Source organism: Epinephelus fuscoguttatus, linkage group LG6 (assembly GCF_011397635.1).
Source record: "Epinephelus fuscoguttatus linkage group LG6, E.fuscoguttatus.final_Chr_v1".
NCBI lineage: Eukaryota > Metazoa > Chordata > Actinopteri > Perciformes > Serranidae > Epinephelus > Epinephelus fuscoguttatus.
In genome coordinates this window covers 26,030,329-26,049,296 of record NC_064757.1, presented here as the reverse complement: position 1 = coordinate 26,049,296, position 18,968 = coordinate 26,030,329, and the positions used below count along the sequence as shown (strand labels likewise).

Below are 18,968 nucleotides of genomic sequence, written 5' to 3'. Positions count from 1 at the left end.
ACCTCAACAATAGAGGAAGTCCGGGCTTCAGGCCAAATGAAAGTGCTTTCATTGTGCAGAGAGGCTAATAGCCTGTAATGTAGTTGAATACACTTTTGAAATGATAGAACCAGAGATTATTCAACCTGCACAGTCTCCCAAAACACGCAAGACTATACATTTCTATACATGAAAGACATGTATACACTGATTGACGCATAATGTACTGAACTCATAACTTTTCCCACTTACAGTTTTGTTTAAATGAATGATTTTCTTTCTCAGAAAGTCTTAATATGTAGCATCCTCTGACAAGTTGTACTCATGCCTCACAATAGATCTTCTGTTCTTTACCTTAGAATGAGACGTTCATATCTACATATGAAGCAGGTCCTCATCTACAGAGACTGCCATGTTGTACCGCCATGTTTCTGCAGTAGTCCAGACGGACAAACCAAACACTGACTCTAGATAGGGCTATTTACGTTTTTTAATCGGTCACCATAGTGAGAAGCCCCTCCACGACAAGAGCGTTGTTTAAACACAGATTTTTTTTTTTATTTATTTATTTTTTAAATTTGAAACTGCTTTATTCAGTATTTGCTGGTATGAATCACCAGGTCCATTTGTTTTGGAGAGAAGGAGACCTGCTCAGGGTAAAAACCTCCTGAACGTCTGGATCTTAAGTGATCAGAGAAAAAAAGCGAGCACACATTAGCAGGTGCTGGGCTAATGGCCCATCTGCAGCATGCCAAACAGTGTCAGAGAAACACTGACTTTTAATGTGAAACTGCTTTATTCTGTGTTTTTAGCTGTTTTAATTACTTGATCAGTTTGTTTTGGAGTGAAGGAGACCTCTGCGGATAATTCGATAATTCGGCTTGCGGTAAAAACCTCCTGAGTGATCAGTACTGAAGGAAATCTAACCGGGATAAGTTTCAGCTGGTTGCAATTTGCAGTCCTCACCACTAGATGCCACTAAATCCCCCTTAATTTTAAACACTGCTCTTTTAAATCTGTCACGCCACTCGCTCAAAGATATTTGTTTTCAATGGGTGTTCTTACCACTTATTTTAACTGTCTGTTAATACTTACTGTCCATATTACACAAGGAAATAACATCAAGACAAACTGCAGGGCCCGAGTAACCCACCAGGAGGCAGCAGAGCAAAAATGAGCCGTGGGCTCCTGTTCAATATTGTTTTATTACCTTTTTTTTTTATTAACAATTAACCAAAATCACCATCTTTTCCAGTCCTTAACGAAAGCGCTTTTGATGCCTAAACCTACGACAAGAATCCGGATGTCAGCCCGAAGTTCTGATGCCAAGGTCTTGCGCTATGTACGCCCAACATCTTCCCCACCTACCTCCTTTTGAAGCCTTCGCGGTACATGAATGTATTATTTCGTTACCTGAAAGAAACATTGTCTCTGAACATAAACTGGGCAGCGATTACGTTGCCACTACAACATATTTAAGAAATCAGCTTGGTAACATGTAGATGTAATTTCAAGGAGACAGGTTTTTTTTGCATCATGCTTAACTAAGTTTTGGTTGAAGTTTGATGTCAGTGCTTTGTTCAGGATATTCATTTATTTCAATATATACAAATGTATTGTGAGATCAAGGCCTAAGACGTTACAAACTACACTTGAATTCCACAGTTTCTGTCAGATCCATATTTTTCACATCACTCACTGACAAAGTTTGGAGTTTAACAACAACAACACCCACCCACACCGCAGGCCAATAAGCTGTACGCAATGCATTTTCTACACTTTCATATATTTTGAAAAACAAACCTGTAACGTTCATATCTCACCTGGATATGACCTGTTCCTTGTTGTTTGAAAATTCTTCCTCACTTTCTGAGGACTTTTCATCCTCTGGTTCTTTGTCATCTTCTTTCACCTCGTGTCGCTCTCTGAAGCCGCTGATGAACTCCTCTAAGGTCACCGTGCCATCTTTGTCGACGTCCAGGCGGTCGAATATGCCGTCTGCTTCTTTGGATGGTACCTGGAGCTCCTGACAAATGGTAAAGAACTCATGTTTTTCAATCAGTCCCGAATTATCCACATCGTAGGCATGAAAGAGCGCACTCAGGCGTTTCTGTTCTTCCTCGCTCATACCCCTTGTTGACGCCATTTCGCTTTAAATATATTTGTTAATGTGGTTTCAGAAAAATAGGAATAGTGCTATAAAAACCTCCAGAGCCTACTGGACAGCAAAGTCAAATAGTTAAATTTAACATTGCATTTCCTTTGGTGAGAATCAGAGATGGTTGGGCGCCAGCTGTTAGGTGGAAACAAGTAAAACAATTTGATCCATGTTTCAAAGAAATCCCATCAGTGAAAGACTGCAGAATTTGGTCTCAATGCTTCAGCTACCTCATTTTTATATCTTCCCTCCTCCTCTGTTTTTTCTTTTCTGACACGTGGATACTCCTGACAAAACCACTTTTCTCGGGACCCTAAAAGATGGTGTTGAAAATGCTGTTAAAGCCATGACTAACACAAAAGTGGAAGAATTCCTCAGGGTGAGCCAGATAGAAGGACATAACAGTCAGTGTGGCAAAGATCAGCAGGAAAAAAATTGTTTTCCATCTAAATAAGTTTAAAAGTGAATCCTCAGTATCATTGTATAAAAATACCACATGCACTTCTTCTCTCTCTCATTTGTATGTTCAGTATGTGCACTCTGCAATTTTTCTACCTTGAAATGTTAGCAGAGGAGCTCATCATTTCCCCCCAATACTTAAAGATGTATGTACAGAAAGATACTTGCCCCTTTCACACTGCCTCTACAAGGCGGGAACTTTACGCCATTATGCCACCTTAAGCCGGCATTAGAGGTAGTAACAGGGCTAAAAAGACTTCTGTATAAAACGAACAGCCGACAGGATTGGCTCATTGGTGGCATGGGTGTGAAGTTTTGATGTGGAAGATTTAAAAGTAGTAGATAGCAGTTAGCAGCTAACTCGAAATAGAAAAACAGCGACTGAAAAAGACCCAAATTGAGATAACAATGAGGTCCAGGAGCTCCTTATCCTCTGAACAGATGACGAGATCAAACGTTATATAACAGAGTACGTGATTGTTATTGCCAAGTGCTGTCGACGCGTATGTCATATGTAACACTAGAGGCTGTCACTCTTGTGTTACACGTAGCAACCTTTGCTTACACGATGCCGGCATGCTATCTAGAATCTAAAATAGCGCTGCTCATTGTGGGCTATATTGCTGTCATTGTTCATTTTAGTCAAACCATACAGTTTGAAAACGAGGCACGGCTCCAACTAGAAAACAATGTTTTGATGCATTGGATGTGCTGAATGTGCATATTAAGGCAGTACAGGAGGAGGTGCACATTAATAATTCTCCAGGACTGTAACATGCTCATGTTTAACCCAAACAATGTGTCATGTGACTGCAGTTGGTTCAGATTGAGGTCGGAACACGTTCTCACCACAAACGACCTGCACCAGAGTTCATTTGTAACCAGACTGAGACCACCTCTTCAAGAAGGTCTCAGTCCTGTTGCTTTGGTGCACACCCGAGTGCTATTGCTGTGTTCACACCTGCCCAAATGAACCACACTGAGGGAGCAAACAAATTTGAGTTTGATAGAACCAAACAGGACAGGTGTGAAAGCATCCAAAGTTAGTGATTTCAGTGGACAACTCGCAACTGCACTTTTTATGCGTGGCCCCCAGTCATATGCTGGCTCCCTAAACTGACACTAAGTCATCAAAACTTTGAGCTCAAGTAACCATTTCAAATATTCTTACACAGCTGGATTATTTGTGGATTAACACTAGATAATGGAGCCTTAGGATAGGGGGGTCAAAGCACACCTGAAGTCCATCTCCAGACACACAGTCGAACACATGCAGATAAAATTAAATGCATTTTATTCATCTCTAAACATAAGTCACAATCCTCCTTGAGACCCAGTCAGCCTTATTTTAAACCCAATTGGGAATAAACAAGTAAAAATGATACAATTTTATTTGGATACTTTTTAGGATATCTCCCAATACTCATTCAAGTTTTGGTCTTTGATACATTGTGCATATCTGTCCATTTGTGTGCAGATGTTTGTGTGTGAGTCACGTCACAGGGTAAACTTTAACAGTAGTGTTAACTTCTCTGATCTCTCTCTCAGCAGGGAGATGAGCACAGCCGTAGAGATGGAGCACCTTCAGCCTAAAGAGAGAGAGAAACATGGGAATAAGTGTAACTGTGTGCTCATTTGTCAGAGTGCTTTCTGAGTTGTTCTAGCTACAGAGTGAAATTTTCACACAGTTAGATGCTTGGTGTTGGTTATTCTGGCATATCACTCCCATAATTACACCATGAGCAGCTGATCTGTTTCTGTTTCCCAAGAAATTCCACTAAACAGCTGGTCATTGTGTTCATGGTTGACAGGCTTTATTTTGATTGTCCCTGAGATGGATTTTATACTTGGCTCATCACAACAAGGAGGAAGGGCCTGTTTGAATGTTTGGTAAGAATATATTGTAAGTAAAAGGCAGACACAGTCATATATGTGTTTGGCTATCTATTCAACCTCTGTGGAAATATCATTATGCATGTGATATGTGTTTACCTCTTGCAGCGTCTGCAGAGCTTCAGTATACTCTCTGAGGTGATGTGGCAGAAACTGAGTTTGACAGTATGGAGGCGCCCGCTGCAGTAATTTGCCAGTAGAGTAACCCTGTGTCACACACACACCTTTAAACATTTTAACTATCAGATTCATTGCTGATATCTGGTGATTTGGCGACAAGGCTGCACACTGATTAAGCGGTCAAAAAAATCCACAGTGAGAAATACAGAGAAACACTCAGAGCTCAGTTTGTTGTGTGTCATGTGTTGTACCCTCTGTTTCCTGTGCCAGTGGAGCTGAGATTGAGCTGCTGAAGCCTTCTGCATCCCAGAGCCAGAGACTGAACTCCTGCATCTGTTACCGCCTTACAGCCACTCACATCCAGAGATCTGGCACACAAACACACGGATATAGACTAGCTGCAACCAGGGCCGTAGTACCAAATTCAGGACCCTATGCATGAGCAGTGTTTATGGGCTCCCCACCTTTCCTCTCTTGATCCATGTCTCACTCATACACCTTTTTTTTTATTTTTTATTTTTTTTAAAAAAGTGCTTTCCTACTTTTCCATGTCCTTATTATTTTTTTTTTTTTGGAACATCAAATTGCTTTTCTTGGGTAAAGATATGAGCAGCATAAGCACTCACCCAGGTGGCTCCAGCCAACACATTCTCACTCCGACCTCGTGACATATTGACGTTTGGTCATGGACTCACTATGTCCAGATATGACACGAAAGGTACCCTGGGTGCCTTGGTTGTTGACGTTCTGGGACACTGTGTCAAGTTATGCCTGTTGCATGCATCGTCTTCTTCCAAAATAAATGCACTACGACAGTACAGCAAAAATCGGTGTTTGTTGGACCCTGCATCCACCCCCCTTTCCACCTGCCTTACTCTGACTTTTGCCGCCTTGACTTTCATTCTTGTCCTGCTGCTTTTCCCCCAATGCTGCCAAGCGCCGTTAAACTATAATGGCAACCGGCTGTGTATCATTTTTTCGTCAGTGTCTGACGCCACAAGTCACTGCCCAAATGCTGGGTTTCGACAACTTCAGAGTGAGACCAGGCTCCTCTAACTGAGATTTTGTATAGGAATTCTATTGCTGGGGCAGACCAAACCATTTTTCACCTTTAAGGGAGGAGAGGGGCCTCTTGGCTGGTCACTTTATTCGACCATTTTTTATTTATTTATGGCACAAATTATTTAGAAATAAAATAAATTGCAAACAAAACCAAACTTTTCAGTGCAGGCCTTTTCACCTCCCATTGGGACCCTGGATAATCAGTTCCACTTTCCCTCTCGCTACAATGTCCCTGCTGCTAACTAACTAACTGGACATACATGACTCTATCTGAACACCTGCAGTACACACTGCTTCTGTTGGCACAAATGATATTTCTGTTTCTGTTTCTCAGGGATACGCTTAAACAACACTATGTTAAAGTTAAGGTACGTTTCAATGGAATTAATATTAGTCAATACGTCACAAGTGTTGTGGTTAAAGTTTGTGTGTGTGTGTGTGTGTGTACCTGATACAAGGTGTGTATTTGCTGATGCTGTGCAGTGTGAGGTCAGTGACTCCTGGACAGCAGCTCAAAGTCAAACTCTGAATTTCAACACAGTTCTGAAGCAGAGTGTCCACTATGGCATCAGTAACCTGTTTCAGTAAAATTAAAATACAGGGAGCAGATTTAAATCTACAGTGAAGAAAATCAGATAGAGCTTAATAATCATACAAAGCTGGAACTCACTGCCTGTAGTCCAGTGAGATTTAGCACAATGAGACATTTGAGCCGTGATGTCATCACTGTGAGACTGTGTGCGTTAACTTTTGGTACCTGTCCAATGTTTAGATGCTGGAGGCCGGGACACATCTGAAATACAGAAAGTGAAAAACTGTGCATAGGTACTGTACATGTTCTTAACAGCACTTCAGTTGTGTTTTTACGTTCTCATTTGGATGGAGTTTCTTTTTTTACAGTGTACGTGTGGATGGAAATTTGTTTTATAAACCAAAGAATGGAAAACCCTGTTTACAAAAATACACTCTGTATCTGTGTGGGCTTGGCTTAAAACATAATAAATTGTGTTTATTTTTCCAAAATTAAGTACCTCATATACTGTCTGCAGACAAGATGGAGAGAGGAACTGACAGCCAAACACCTCCAGTCTGCACAGACTAATATGAAAACACACAAACAGAAACAAACAGACACATGTGCACATCCTGATTATATTTGAATAGATTATTGACTAAAACAACTTCTGGAGGAGAACCAAAACACGACACAAGCCACACAACCAAAACCATCTTCTGCTGTACACTGACATCCTCACCTAAGGAAGTCATTAGGAGGCAATTTTATATTTCAAAGATAATATGAGATATGAATTACATTTCAGCCTGGCTAAACAAAAATTCACCTGCCACCAAATGTAAATGTAACATGATTAAATCATATCAGTCACATCAAACAACTTGGTGTTAAAGGGACAATGGTCACACAGGCACCCACATGCATAAATATACTTATGAATAAAAAAATGTTTCAAAGTGAAAGACAGGATAACACACACACACACACACACACACACACACACGCACACACACATACACATACACATACACATGCGAAAGCTTTGTCTGGTGTGTCTTGACATGTACATACTGTAAACCAGTGTATGAGTTATAGTGACCTCATATCTTTACAGTACATTATTAAATACAGACATATTTATACTGACCTTTCTTTGTGTCTCATGATGAGCTTCATCAGTGGGTCATCAGTGACCTGACAGCCATTTAGGACAACAGATTTTAGTCGCATCCTACAGGGAAGATAAATTAAGGATTTTTACTTTACAACTTTACATACTTGTTATAAAGTGTTATTGCATAAATGTGCACTAAAGTTTACCAGTGACATGGTAAATTAAGAGGTTATAACATGCAGTATGTGCCTCAGCAAAACCTTTCTGATGTTTCCAACAAATGCAGCATGAGGGTGTTTAAGCTACATCCTGTCAGCCAGGAACGCTTTTTAATATGTGGTGGATTTTAATGCAGCTTTCAAGCTTTTAATGACAGACACTGATTTATAAAAAAATAGGAAACTTAACCAAATTATTGCTTATTCATCCCTTTCAGATGAACTCAAGGTCCCCCTCATCAAACACACAGCAGGTTTCAGATGTGTTCATTTGAATTTATCATTAACAGGATATTAACACTGTACGCAATATTTTTCACTCATTTTACAATATTTGTTCCATAGAATTATACTGTCGGTATTTAGGTTAGTTTGGTCAAACTTGCCCTTGTACATTTAGTGGCAGAAGCAGTACGTTTAGCTAATTCAACCATTCAGCCATAACTTTTAACAAACAATTTCAACTACATATTCATTATTTTTAATTAACTCTTTCAGGCATTTATCCATTACATTAAGCTAACTATTTGAACTGTATATTAATTTTTTTGACTACTTGTTAAGCATTAGGTGACTGTTTAGGCTTTAACTGCTTTTCACACACTCTAAATTGCAACATTTTTTTTCATTTTCTAATCAAATTGTTATTTAGTTTCTTTTTTTTTTTTTTTTAATTTGTTGAGCAACACCACATTTTTTTCCTTGTACCCCCCTCACACATAACTAAATACCTATAGAGTACGAGTACCTGTAATTGGGAATCACTGTTTTAAATAATTCAGTGAATTTTTGCAGGGTTTGTTTGGACCAGGGGTGGCCAAACACAAGCCACAGGTTGCTCCGGAGCCACGTGCAGCTCTTTTGCCTCTCTCCAGTGTCTCCCTGCGGCTTTGGCAACAAATCATATAGAAATTAAGGGCTACTTTTTAACATTTTTTTTATTGTCAAAGGCCTTGAGTGACTGTTAGATTCTCAACTGTAAAAATGTGTGATGTGTGACAGAATAAAAAAATGTTTGTACATTTTATCAACTACATGTGCGTCATACAGCATATCGCTGTTTCCTATACATTTGGTCGAACCTCAATACTGATGGCTTGACTTGGATGTCCCTAGCTAAGCTAGCTATGGATTCTTGGAGGACAATAGAGAACGTTGGGTAATTTTAATCAACTTGCTGTCTTTAAAATGTAATCTTCTGTGAATTACAGGTAATATTATTATCATTCACAGAATAAAAGGGTGTAGTCATGTTGACTTACTGTTCACTTCAATATAGATTATGTACTTTTATATGTTTTGTTGACATTGACAGCAGGCAGATGGTTTCAGGATGTGGGGTCAATAAATTCATAATGTCGATATAAAAATATAAAATTCATCTTAACAGGAAATGAAAGAAGATTCACTTGAAGTTCATATGTATTAAGTTATTTGCTTATTTATAACACACAGACAGCACAGTGGCTTGTTGATAAGGGGGATCTAGTCCTACAATTTGAGGGCCACGCTGTAAAGTCATATGATGGCAATCATCCAGAAGCTTCATAGTGTTTCTTCAGCTCTTAGCCATCAATAGAGTAACCACCACACAATAAAGCAGTCTCATGTCTGGACTGGATGAGCTCAGATTCACTGTTTTACCTCCAGAGAGTTTCTACACAGAGTGAAAAACATCTCCAGCCCACAGGAGGTGAGAGACAGGCCACTGCAGCTGTACAGACTCAGACAGTGAAGACGACGTCTGCCCACACAAAGCAACCACCGCTCTGTCAGGGTGGCGTTTTCAATCCTCAGATTTCTCCCTTCAGAGACAGAGAGATTTGCCGTTCAGTGCGTGAACCTGTTTTGGTGATTCAAAACTTTGGCTCTGACCTACAGTGTGTGTAAGGTAAGAGGGCATGTGATGGTGCAGGTCTGGTTATCTTACTGTATGTTTGTCCAGGGAGTGGTACAGTACACCAGTGGAAGTTCTTACATCATGAGAAAACACCATGTGCTGTGACACACTTTTACTTCTTGGAAAAGTTAAGGACATCCCACTGTGTCATTAACTGTAATGTTTAACCTGAACGTTTAAAAGCCAAACAGCTGAAGGCTACCAACTAACACTACCTCATAGCCAAATACTGCTACTTTTCTCCAAAGTGTTTACAGTGCAGCGGGTTGACTCACAGAGTGTGTGATCAGTAGCCAGTGTGTGCAGGCGGCTGCAGACCTGCAGCACTCTGCTCAGATCACTGTGAGGCAGCAGAGACAGGATGGACAGCCACACCTCATCAGGAAGACACAGCCAGCGCTCACACACAGGGACACCTGCTGGCTGAGAGGAGTAATGACAACATATTATAACTCAAAAAAACAAATATTTGATAAGAAGTCAAAGCAATCTGTTGATGCTCAGGTAGACAGTTTAATTTTTGGCGTCATTAAAAATCCCATAATAACCTTTCAGCATGTTGTAATTTGAGGGAGAACTGAGGGAGAACTAGACTTCTGCACCTCCTCTTGGCTCCGTTTTCAGGCTTTAGGAAATCTAGTGCCTGACAGGAGACTATCTCGGGACATTTCAGACATAGGGCGTTCCTATTGGCTGTTATACAAATACAGACGCGTGCATGTCTCTTGAGTAAAAGCCTGATTCAATGGTGGGGTATCCTGCAAAAGTTGTTATTTTAGCATTGGCAACAACTGCCTACACCACAAAGCAAGATGGACTTATCGAAAAGAGAGTCTGACAGAAACAAAACAAAACACGTGTCAATATCCAACACATTCTCACTCTGACCTCATCACATATCAGTGTTTGGTCATGGATTTTCCATCAGTACAACAACGCAAATTGACATTTTTTTCCTCAAACAACTAACGTCCATGGTTGGGTTTAGGAAAAAAGAAAAGTGTTTGGCTTTATAATCTTATAGGATCCAACACCCCTCCTGCCCACCCTACTCGGACTTTTGCCACCTTAACTTTCATTCTTGTCCCGCTGCATTTCCCCCCACCGCTGCCGCCGAGCGCCGTTCAACTATAACAGCAACTGGCCGTGTATCATGCCGACATTAAAAGACAGCTTGTTTTTTGAACATCTATATGCCATCACTGCCCGAACTCCAGTTTTCGACGAGTTTGGAATGAGACCAGGATGCAGTATCAGCAAAGTGTTTCAAAGATGGCGAGGAAAAGTTGCTACTAGTTTAGCTTTCTCCTAAAGGCAGCTTCATGTTCACATTTAACATTAGCTAATGTTAGAGTCTCGAATCACAGTGTGTCCTCCGCCATACTCCCTGCTGCTACAAACCACCTTGCTGGGGGAGAGCTGGCAGCAGCTCTAGAGAAGGACCCCTCAGTCCCAGTCTGTCCTGCCAGCAGCAGTAAGGCAAATCCAGCCAGTGCAAACCTCAGCTCTGGGGGAACGGACAGCCCTGATTCCCCACCGGATCAGCAAACTTTCAGTTGCTGCTGTGACACAAGTTAGACCTGCTGTGACACCATGTGCTGGGTGGTTGCTCTGGCTGAATTCAAGCCACTACTGCTGCTGACTGAAGGTCTGTCTACTGAGCTGCTGCCAGCTTTCCTCCTGGGGAAGCAGTCCACAGTGACGGGGAGTGAGGTGGAGGGATGATGGCGTGGCTAATGTTAGCTAGCTAATTGTGGTCCCATTTGTGGTCTGATCAACAGAGAGAGAGAGAGACAGAGCAGGGCAAGGGGGGCTGAGCGAATACAACTGAGGGGAACTCTACAGTGACATAAGAATAAATAAATCAGTGTATGGGAAACACTGAATTACTGTATAAAGCACGTGTGTATGCCCGTGGTCATCTGGTTGGCAGGGCTTAGGACAGACAGGGGAGAAAGGCGAGCTGAAGTTCTACATACCCCAGCTTTAATTACAAATTCTTCTGAAAAACTGTCGTGCCACAGGCTTACAAGCATCTGATAAATGTGATCATATTACATGTAGATTAACAATATCATAGACAAAGTGCAGAAGTAAAGATTTCTTACACTGTGTTTGTCAGTTTCTTCACATCGACGTGCACCTGTAAAGGCAAACAAAGACTTATATATTAATGTGCTATTAGGCTACAGAAGTTATGATTCTTTTTATTTCTTTTTCTTTTTCTGGTTAAAATGAAAACAAATTAAACATTACTGGATGTTGCGTACTAAACTTAAATTTTTGGAAGACTTTACTTCAGATACAATCACAATCCATTTAGTTAAAAAAAAGGCACTGTGCTTAATGTGTTTTATGAGCTGTAAACTTAATGATATGACTGTACTGTGATGAAACACGTCAATGCTAGTGCTGATAATTTTTTTTTACCAAATTTATAAAAGTCTGCATTTCATGGATTAAAAATGTCTCAACATGCCATCTACTGTTTCAAATTAGTCTTGAACCTTGCAGTCACATTATGTAACGGTTACGATCAGAATCATGGGGTCTTAATCTTAACATAAATAGTTAACCTTATGAGGACTTGATTTGTGTCCCTAAGACTGTGAGAACATATCTTTTCCCTACATCATGATTAATATGAGCACACACACACACACACACACACACACACACACACACACACACAGAACTCTCTTTCTAAACTCTAATGAAAATCCCCTTTATCTTATGACTCGCTGCTGGATCCGATAAAGTGTGAAATTAATTTCAGACAAAGATTCCTCAAAAGGAACAGAAGCAAATCTGTGTTATGTGGCACCACAAGTCTAAATCCATTAAAATGTAGCCATTCATATGACTTGTAGATGACAGTGCTTTTTTATTTATTAGTTTTTTTTTCAGCATTTCATCATGTGTTTCATGTCATGTTGATGTTGAACTCACCTGAAGCTGGTGATGTTGGTCCAGAGTCATCTTTAAAAGATGTGTATATCTCTGTAGGTGGCAGATATTTGTGTGTATGCCTACAGGCTGAAGCAGGTCTCACTTTGTCCTCTGGTGTGAGTTTTTTTCTGTGTTTGATTACTTCTGATGACCGAGGTCTGCAGGAGACACAGAGGGAGGTTCAGCTGACACAACAGTACAAAACACTCAGAAGAAATGGGGCTATTCATGGAGCTACAGTGAAAGAGAAATTGTGGATCCATGTTTGCAATAAAACTCAAAAATCAAATTGCTGAATGGGTGCGTCTTGATGGGGAGTTATTTAACAAGCTGAATTAGGCTGACTACTGGTTTATTGTGCGGTGTGATGGTGCAGTAACAAATTCAAATGGATGTTCAAGCACTTTGTCTGGTACCTTTGCAGTAGTTCTTTATTGGTTGGAGAGGACCGGGAGACACTTGACTTTTCACAGAGTCTCATTGAGGCTCCTCGACCCCCAGTGATTTTCTTTTGACCTCTGACTCCACTCTGACATCCCTCTACGTCTGGCTTATGCCTGTTTGTCTTTGAAAACAAGCCTGAAGAAAGACAAAGACAGAGGCAAATTATACAAGGACACACAGAGAGACAAACACACAATGTACATTCATACACACTCACACACAAGTAATTTTAGGGGTCACGGGGGGGCTGGAGCCTATCCCAACTGACATTGGGCAAGAAGCAGGGTACACCCTGGACAGGTCGCCAGACTATCACAGGGCTGACACACAGAGACGGACAACCATTCACACTCACATTCACACCTACGGACAATTTAGAGTAGATTCACATCACCCTAGCCTGCATGTCGGAGAAAACCCACAGTGACACAGGGAGAACATGCACAACCAACTCTGCACAGAAGGGCTACCTCACCCTGAGGTTTGAACCGTTCAGATTGTTGTGTACAATATAAGGAAGTTCTGCTTGTAGTTCTAGCTGGTGTTACACCAGAAACCAGCAGCTGACAGGTAAAACTCAGTGAACTTCGAACTTACTACTTATCAAAATATTTTGTCCTTCACCACATCTCCAAAGGGTGCCATTACAATCTAAAGCCCTCGTACTATTTTTATTCTATTATTTTAATATATTTATTTTAAGTTTCCTGTGGGAAAATGACCAAGCTCGCATTGTGTCACGCTCCAGCGCGGTCATTTATTGGCCTGGTGTGACGTAGTGCATTCTGGCTGTTGTAGCTTTTTGACCTCTTGAGCAAAAGCCAATGTCACAACCCCTTTTCTGTATTTTCTCCCATCATGTAGCACCAATTTTAAAACTATTTGTGTCTTTCCCCTGCATACTCAGCCCAGTTTTATGAAAAGACCATCTTCCCAGCACTGAACTACTTCTTTAATACCTGTGTCAGTAGTAAGTGCAGCGCTCTCCTCCTCAGCGGGAACATTATCACCAGGTGCAGTCCTCAGGTGCTCCACGGGTGTGTTAATAACAGTATCAGCTGAAGTGATGCCTCCTGCAGTTCCTTTTATCAATTCACCACATCTGTTGCTATCAAGGCCAAACTGTGTGTTGCTGTTAAGAGTGTTTCTCTGACAAACTGGTTCGCTCTCAGCACAAATGGTGTTAGGTGTTTCCTTCACAGTCAGATTGTCACAATGTTTGGTCTGTCCATGTTTCGTAAGTGTTGCCCTACTTCTATTGTGCTGAGATCTGTCCTGGTTTTTATTGAGGGCTCTGGAACTCCTCTTCTTTGTGATCACTGCAGCTGTAATGCGTTTACTCCCTGCTTTTTGTAGACGTTTTTTAATCTCAGAATTTTGTACTGCAGTTTCTTCTGATGTCTTTCTTTCCTTTGCAGATGACTCTATGACACATCCAGGTTCAATATATTGACTTTGCCTTACTCTAATGAGATGCAGTTGATCCACACAAAGCTGGTACCGCTCATATACAGTCAGAGTTGGCGGTATTTTCGAGTGACAGCTAAAGCTGAGGTCTGGAGTCTCCTTTGTCAGTTCTTGTGTCCTCTCTGGCTCACTGATGCTCATGTTATACTTTGCAAAAACTGAGCTAGATTCTTGCTCTTCATGTACCTTCCCCTTCATTTTACCCAACTTAGAATTCTCCATTTTCTCTTCTGCAACTTTCTTCTTTGTCCCCACCTTCTTGTCAACCTTTACTTTGCTCTGCTCCATCTCATGTCTTGATATGTCTCCTTCTGACTGAGCTCCAGCTGTCTTATTGCTCAGTTTCAAGTCACTTGCTGTGCCAAACACCATGCTCTCAACATCGCTCCAGCATGATGTGGATTCATTGATCAACCACTGATTTGTGTTTCTGTCTGATGAGTTGGTGTGTTGTCTTTGATTAGATATGGACAGATTGCTTTCTCTGCAGTTGTTTTGGCTCGGCGTTTGTTTATCAGTGGCATCCTGTAGCTCTATACTTTTTATATTTGTAGGAGTTTCTTTGTACTCCTTAATTCTCCCTGGGGCACAGGTTAAGGGGATGCAGGGATCATTTGGAGAAGGTCCAAATACCTCAGTACCACCTGCAGCACAGGAGACAGGATGATGGTATTTCGCTGCAGATGAATCCTTGTATGCAGGTGATTGTTTCTGTATTTCCCTCCGCTCTTCATCAGCCAGTATCAAGCTGTCAGCTCTGCAGAACTCGTGGTGAACCTCTGATCCACTGCTGAGGAAACTGTGAGCCCAGTCCAACACATGCCTCAGCTTCTGCTGTTCACTGAAGAGAGAGCCACTGAAAGGATGAAGGTTGATGAGCTGCCTACAATTCCCAGAGTCCTCCAGGAGTTCAGACACAGTGCGCCCTGCTCTTGTGACAGGATGTTTCTCCATTGTTACTTGAAAAGTCACCTGTGGCTCATATTTTTTAGATTCATGGAATTTGTTGCAGCAAGGTTATTTCTTTCTTCTCATGACATCTCTTAACCTTTGAGAGCATTTGTTGTTTTGTCGAGTATGTTGTTTGTCCTTCCAGGAAATTGATCAACAGACTGTACACATGATGTCTTACGCTGATGACACTATCCTGTAGAAACAGAAGAAGCAAGAAAACAACCATTTAACTTTTTTGCTCTCACTCCCAACTCATCAAACACCGCCACTTTGCCAGTGATGTCGGTGTCAGACACAAATGCAGAGAAGCACCTTTCGCAGCAATAGATAGGCACCAGTTGCATCATTTTAAGAGGCAGCAGGCAACAACCAAACTCGTCAAATACCCCCGCTTGTCAGTGGACTTCAGCATCAAACACAGACGCACAGAGGCCCCTTCTTTGTGGTGGTAAGACACGCACTGGGCGGCTTCAGTTTGTAACGCTGTTGGCAACTACCATAATATAAAGAGCAAGGAAGTCCGTATAAGGCTGGTGGGAGGGGTGGTGGACAGGTCAAATACACTCACTTTCACCCGGGAACTTGCTGTTTGCTTCCTGTGTGAATTTTAGGCCAAACCATGAAGTTTTTCCCAAACCAAACCACATACCTTTATTGTCCGAACCTAAGGAAATAAACCTAAAAATGATGTGCTTAACTTACACTGTAAGTTCATTTTGAAAAAGACATGTAACATGTAACAAGCATAAGTTAACTCCTTGCGCATCCAAAACAGACGCAGGAGGGTACCTAGCACGTCAATTTTAGATATGTAGGTCCACTGACAAAGTGGTGGTATTGGACAAGTTGGGATGAGAACGTGTTGTATTGTCTGTAAGATTGAGAGATGATTTTATCTACTGAAGCCATAAAGCACTGATTCTCAAACTGTGGTACGTGTAAAACTGGTGGTATGCATGCTCTCTCTAGTGATACAAACAGAAATCTGCGAAATTAAAACAAAAATACTACATTTCAAATGAAAATACTTAAACCCTTATATCAGCCTGCTCTGCAGTCTAGTTCATGAACATGAGAGTTGTGTGGAGAGTTTAAGTGGCAGATCTAGTGTGCCACTTTAGCTGTGGCCGACAACAGTGAACAATAATCTGATGATGTGGAACAAACCTGCCTCCTGTGTAAACTGTCCATACCTGAACAGGGGAGGCCTGTGCAACTGTATCGAATATTGATCATTGTGGTGGTACTTGGTGAGCCTAATATAATCTGAGGTGGTAGGCACTGTAAAAAGTTTGAGAACCACTGCCTTAAAATAACAGCTACACCACAACATGATCCAGCTTAGGAAACTCAAACGTCACTCTTACCCCACAGATTTCCTCTCTTCTGATGATTTCTGGACAATCCTCCTTGTTGAGTAGAGCTGACTTGAGATCTTTGGATGAAGTAGTTTTGGACTGCACAAGATATTTTCTCATCCAATAGAGAATAGACTCTAATGTAATAGAGTCAAGTCTCGATGGTAAAGATTTGAACACTCCTTGTATCCCAGAAATCACACAAACATCACCAAGGAGACGCCAACACAAGGTGCAATGTCACGTTCATGCCACATGAGAGAGACAAAGCTCTATGAAAGTTTTGGGGAATTGTCTTGAATCCCACTGTCATGTTTACAGGATGATTGCTGAGAAATAGAAGAACTACATATTTAGGGGTTCAGATATTTTTGAATGCCTCAGACATTTAAGGCATAATAAAATCATACAATAATCCACACATTAGGCAGCATATTTCAATATATATTCATCAGGGAGCTTTATTGTGGCAGTATTAACATATAAAACAATCCATGTTTTCTTTTATAACATACAAACATTCAAAATTTTCACTTCACAAAGTTCATAAGGCTTGGTTGTCCCAGAAGAGAGGGGGTCTTTACTTGGGGATTTTTTTCTTCTTCTTTTTTTCTGATTCTACTTAAATTAAATCTCCCAGAGTTTCTTAGTAAAAGAGACTGAATGACAAGAAAAAAAAATGAAAGAAAAAAAAACAATCCGACTAACCAATAAAACAACAAATCCGTCTGACTAACAATCAAAAACAACAAAGTGACCGTGCAAGAGAATCTGCTACTGTACATGCCCACACAACACTGAAATAATATACTACAGCTTATTTTTCTCTTATACCATGTGATGTCCAATAGTTTTGCATATAGAAGACCTGAGTTCAAATATTTAAAATCTTAAATAAATTAATTAAAAGCAGTATTTGTGATTTAAACAGCTTTAAATTCCAGGTGTTGTCTGTAAAGCATTTTTGTTTTATTTTTACTGATAATCAAAAGTAGGTAATTAAATTTAAGGTTTGTAAATACTTGACTCATGTCAGGAACTTAGTAATAGTAATACCTCAGATATGACATCAACTGGTGTGTGATCATGATGATGTTTGAAATCACAGTTTTACGTACGTACGCAACAAAAGTTGTACTGTCGGTCCATCTATATGCTGTAAAACACAGGAACTTAAGTTCAGCTCAAAACAAGAGCTAAATCTCAAAGGGGTGAAATTCCCCTTTAAACTCAAAAAGGCTAAACTGATAAATGAGCTACAAACTAATAAAATGCTACAGTGTCACATGGGGCCGAAGATCTGTGTCATCACAGAGCTGAAAGGCCTTTTGTTGTTTGCGATGAGTTGAGGTGTAGTTTTACTTTCTATTCACTCGGTTCAGTGTTTATTTTTTAAAACATCTTAAAAACTGAACATCTAAACAATTAATGTTTCTGAATTCAATCGATTCAGTTAATAGCATGCTCTGTTAGTAATGAGGTTAGGGTGTTAGCATTTAGCATCTGGCTTTAATGATTTACACACACGGCAAAAGCACAATGAAGGTAACTAGTCAAATATTTTAGAGCTGCTATTCAAGAGACTGTAAAATGATCTTTTGCACACAGTCATCAAGAAGTTCTCCCTTTTGTGCTGAGATATTTTTTGAGATTGACTAAAAGGAAGCTAACAAAATTAGCAACCACATGTAGTCAGTCCTGTCAAATCAGTGAAATGGAGTCCAAAGCGCACTGCATGAGGAATATTTCACCCACAAAATAAAATAACTCACCCACTGTTACACTGAATTCACATAGAAAACGTTCTCTTTCTCCAATGCCTCCAACTTGAATGAAAAATCCAAAAACTTTTTTTGATGAATTGAAGTAAAGAAAGGCCACGTTCAAAGCAAAACTCATAAACAACAGCACAATTCAAGTCTCATTCATCCAGTCATTTTCTCAGTTCTTCCCAAACACTTGGGCACAGACAAGTAGTGCCACAGGCACATAACTCCTAAGCATTAGTATTCTAAATTGGAAGATTTTAGCCAACATGCATGTGTTTTGGAAGTACTGAGCACTGGATAAATGAGACTTGGATGACACTACACTGGTTGTGTCAAAGTTTTTAATAGGGTTGCTTATCAGCCACGACATTGTTGCAACGTTCAGTATTGTTTTCACCTTGTGAGTCTGTGTGTCAACATGGCAAAATGTGGATGGGGTGACACCAGTTGTAGTGGGAGGTATCAAAGAAGCCGTTTTGATTAACCAGTGGTCTCATTTATAAAACAGTGCATAGAACCCGTACTAAAAATGTATGTATGGATAAAAGCAAAAAAAAATATTAGGCAGTTTCTTCCACTTCACCATCTGCATTGCCAATTTTCCATC

At 40.5% G+C, this 18,968-nt stretch overlaps 3 protein-coding genes across 4 annotated transcripts in view; all 3 read right to left on the bottom strand.

Annotated features, from left to right (window-relative positions):
* rasef (RAS and EF-hand domain containing) overlaps positions 1–2,714 on the bottom strand; it is a 34,320-nt gene extending 31,606 nt beyond the window's left edge. The window contains exon 1 of one of the 2 annotated variants that reach the window (XM_049577885.1): positions 1,803–2,714. In XM_049577885.1, the coding sequence (XP_049433842.1) occupies positions 1,803–2,125 (323 nt within the window). In that variant the 5' untranslated portion in view covers positions 2,126–2,714. Of the gene's footprint in view, positions 1–2; positions 87–1,802 lie in introns of those variants that run through there. The other variant, XM_049577886.1, reaches the window with a different exon arrangement.
* A 1,290-nt stretch (positions 2,715–4,004) lies between these two features.
* Positions 4,005–7,414, bottom strand: LOC125889780 (uncharacterized). The gene is made up of 7 exons (XM_049577919.1): positions 7,336–7,414; positions 6,703–6,769; positions 6,342–6,464; positions 6,120–6,247; positions 4,861–4,977; positions 4,589–4,696; positions 4,005–4,185 (listed from the first exon to the last, which is right to left on the bottom strand). The coding sequence occupies exons 1-7, from the start codon at positions 7,362–7,364 to the stop codon at positions 4,089–4,091; spliced, it is 669 nt and encodes a 222-aa protein (XP_049433876.1). The 5' UTR covers positions 7,365–7,414; the 3' UTR covers positions 4,005–4,088.
* Positions 7,415–9,152: 1,738 nt separating this feature from the next.
* Positions 9,153–16,747, bottom strand: LOC125889661 (uncharacterized). Its single transcript, XM_049577706.1, has 7 exons — positions 16,602–16,747; positions 13,773–15,427; positions 12,786–12,948; positions 12,370–12,527; positions 11,529–11,563; positions 9,696–9,843; positions 9,153–9,325 (listed from the first exon to the last, which is right to left on the bottom strand). The coding sequence occupies exons 2-7, from the start codon at positions 15,232–15,234 to the stop codon at positions 9,153–9,155; spliced, it is 2,139 nt and encodes a 712-aa protein (XP_049433663.1). The 5' UTR covers positions 15,235–15,427; positions 16,602–16,747.
* Between the last annotated feature and the right edge of the window lie 2,221 nt (positions 16,748–18,968).

Coding starts and splice junctions, on each gene's coding strand:
- LOC125889780 (XM_049577919.1), bottom strand. CDS start 7,364: ATGAAGCTCATCATGAGACACAAAGAAAG. Junction 6,465..6,702: donor GTCTGCAGACAGTATATGAG/GTACTTAATTTT, acceptor TCTGTATTTCAG/ATGTGTCCCGGCCTCCAGCA. Junction 4,186..4,588: donor CTCTGCAGACGCTGCAAGAG/GTAAACACATAT, acceptor CTCTCTCTTTAG/GCTGAAGGTGCTCCATCTCT.
- LOC125889661 (XM_049577706.1), bottom strand. CDS start 15,234: ATGGAGAAACATCCTGTCACAAGAGCAGGGCGCACTGTGTCTGAACTC. Junction 9,844..11,528: donor AAGAAACTGACAAACACAGT/GTAAGAAATCTT, acceptor TACTCCTCTCAG/CCAGCAGGTGTCCCTGTGTG. Junction 9,326..9,695: donor GGCTACTGATCACACACTCT/GTGAGTCAACCC, acceptor CTGTCTCTGAAG/GGAGAAATCTGAGGATTGAA.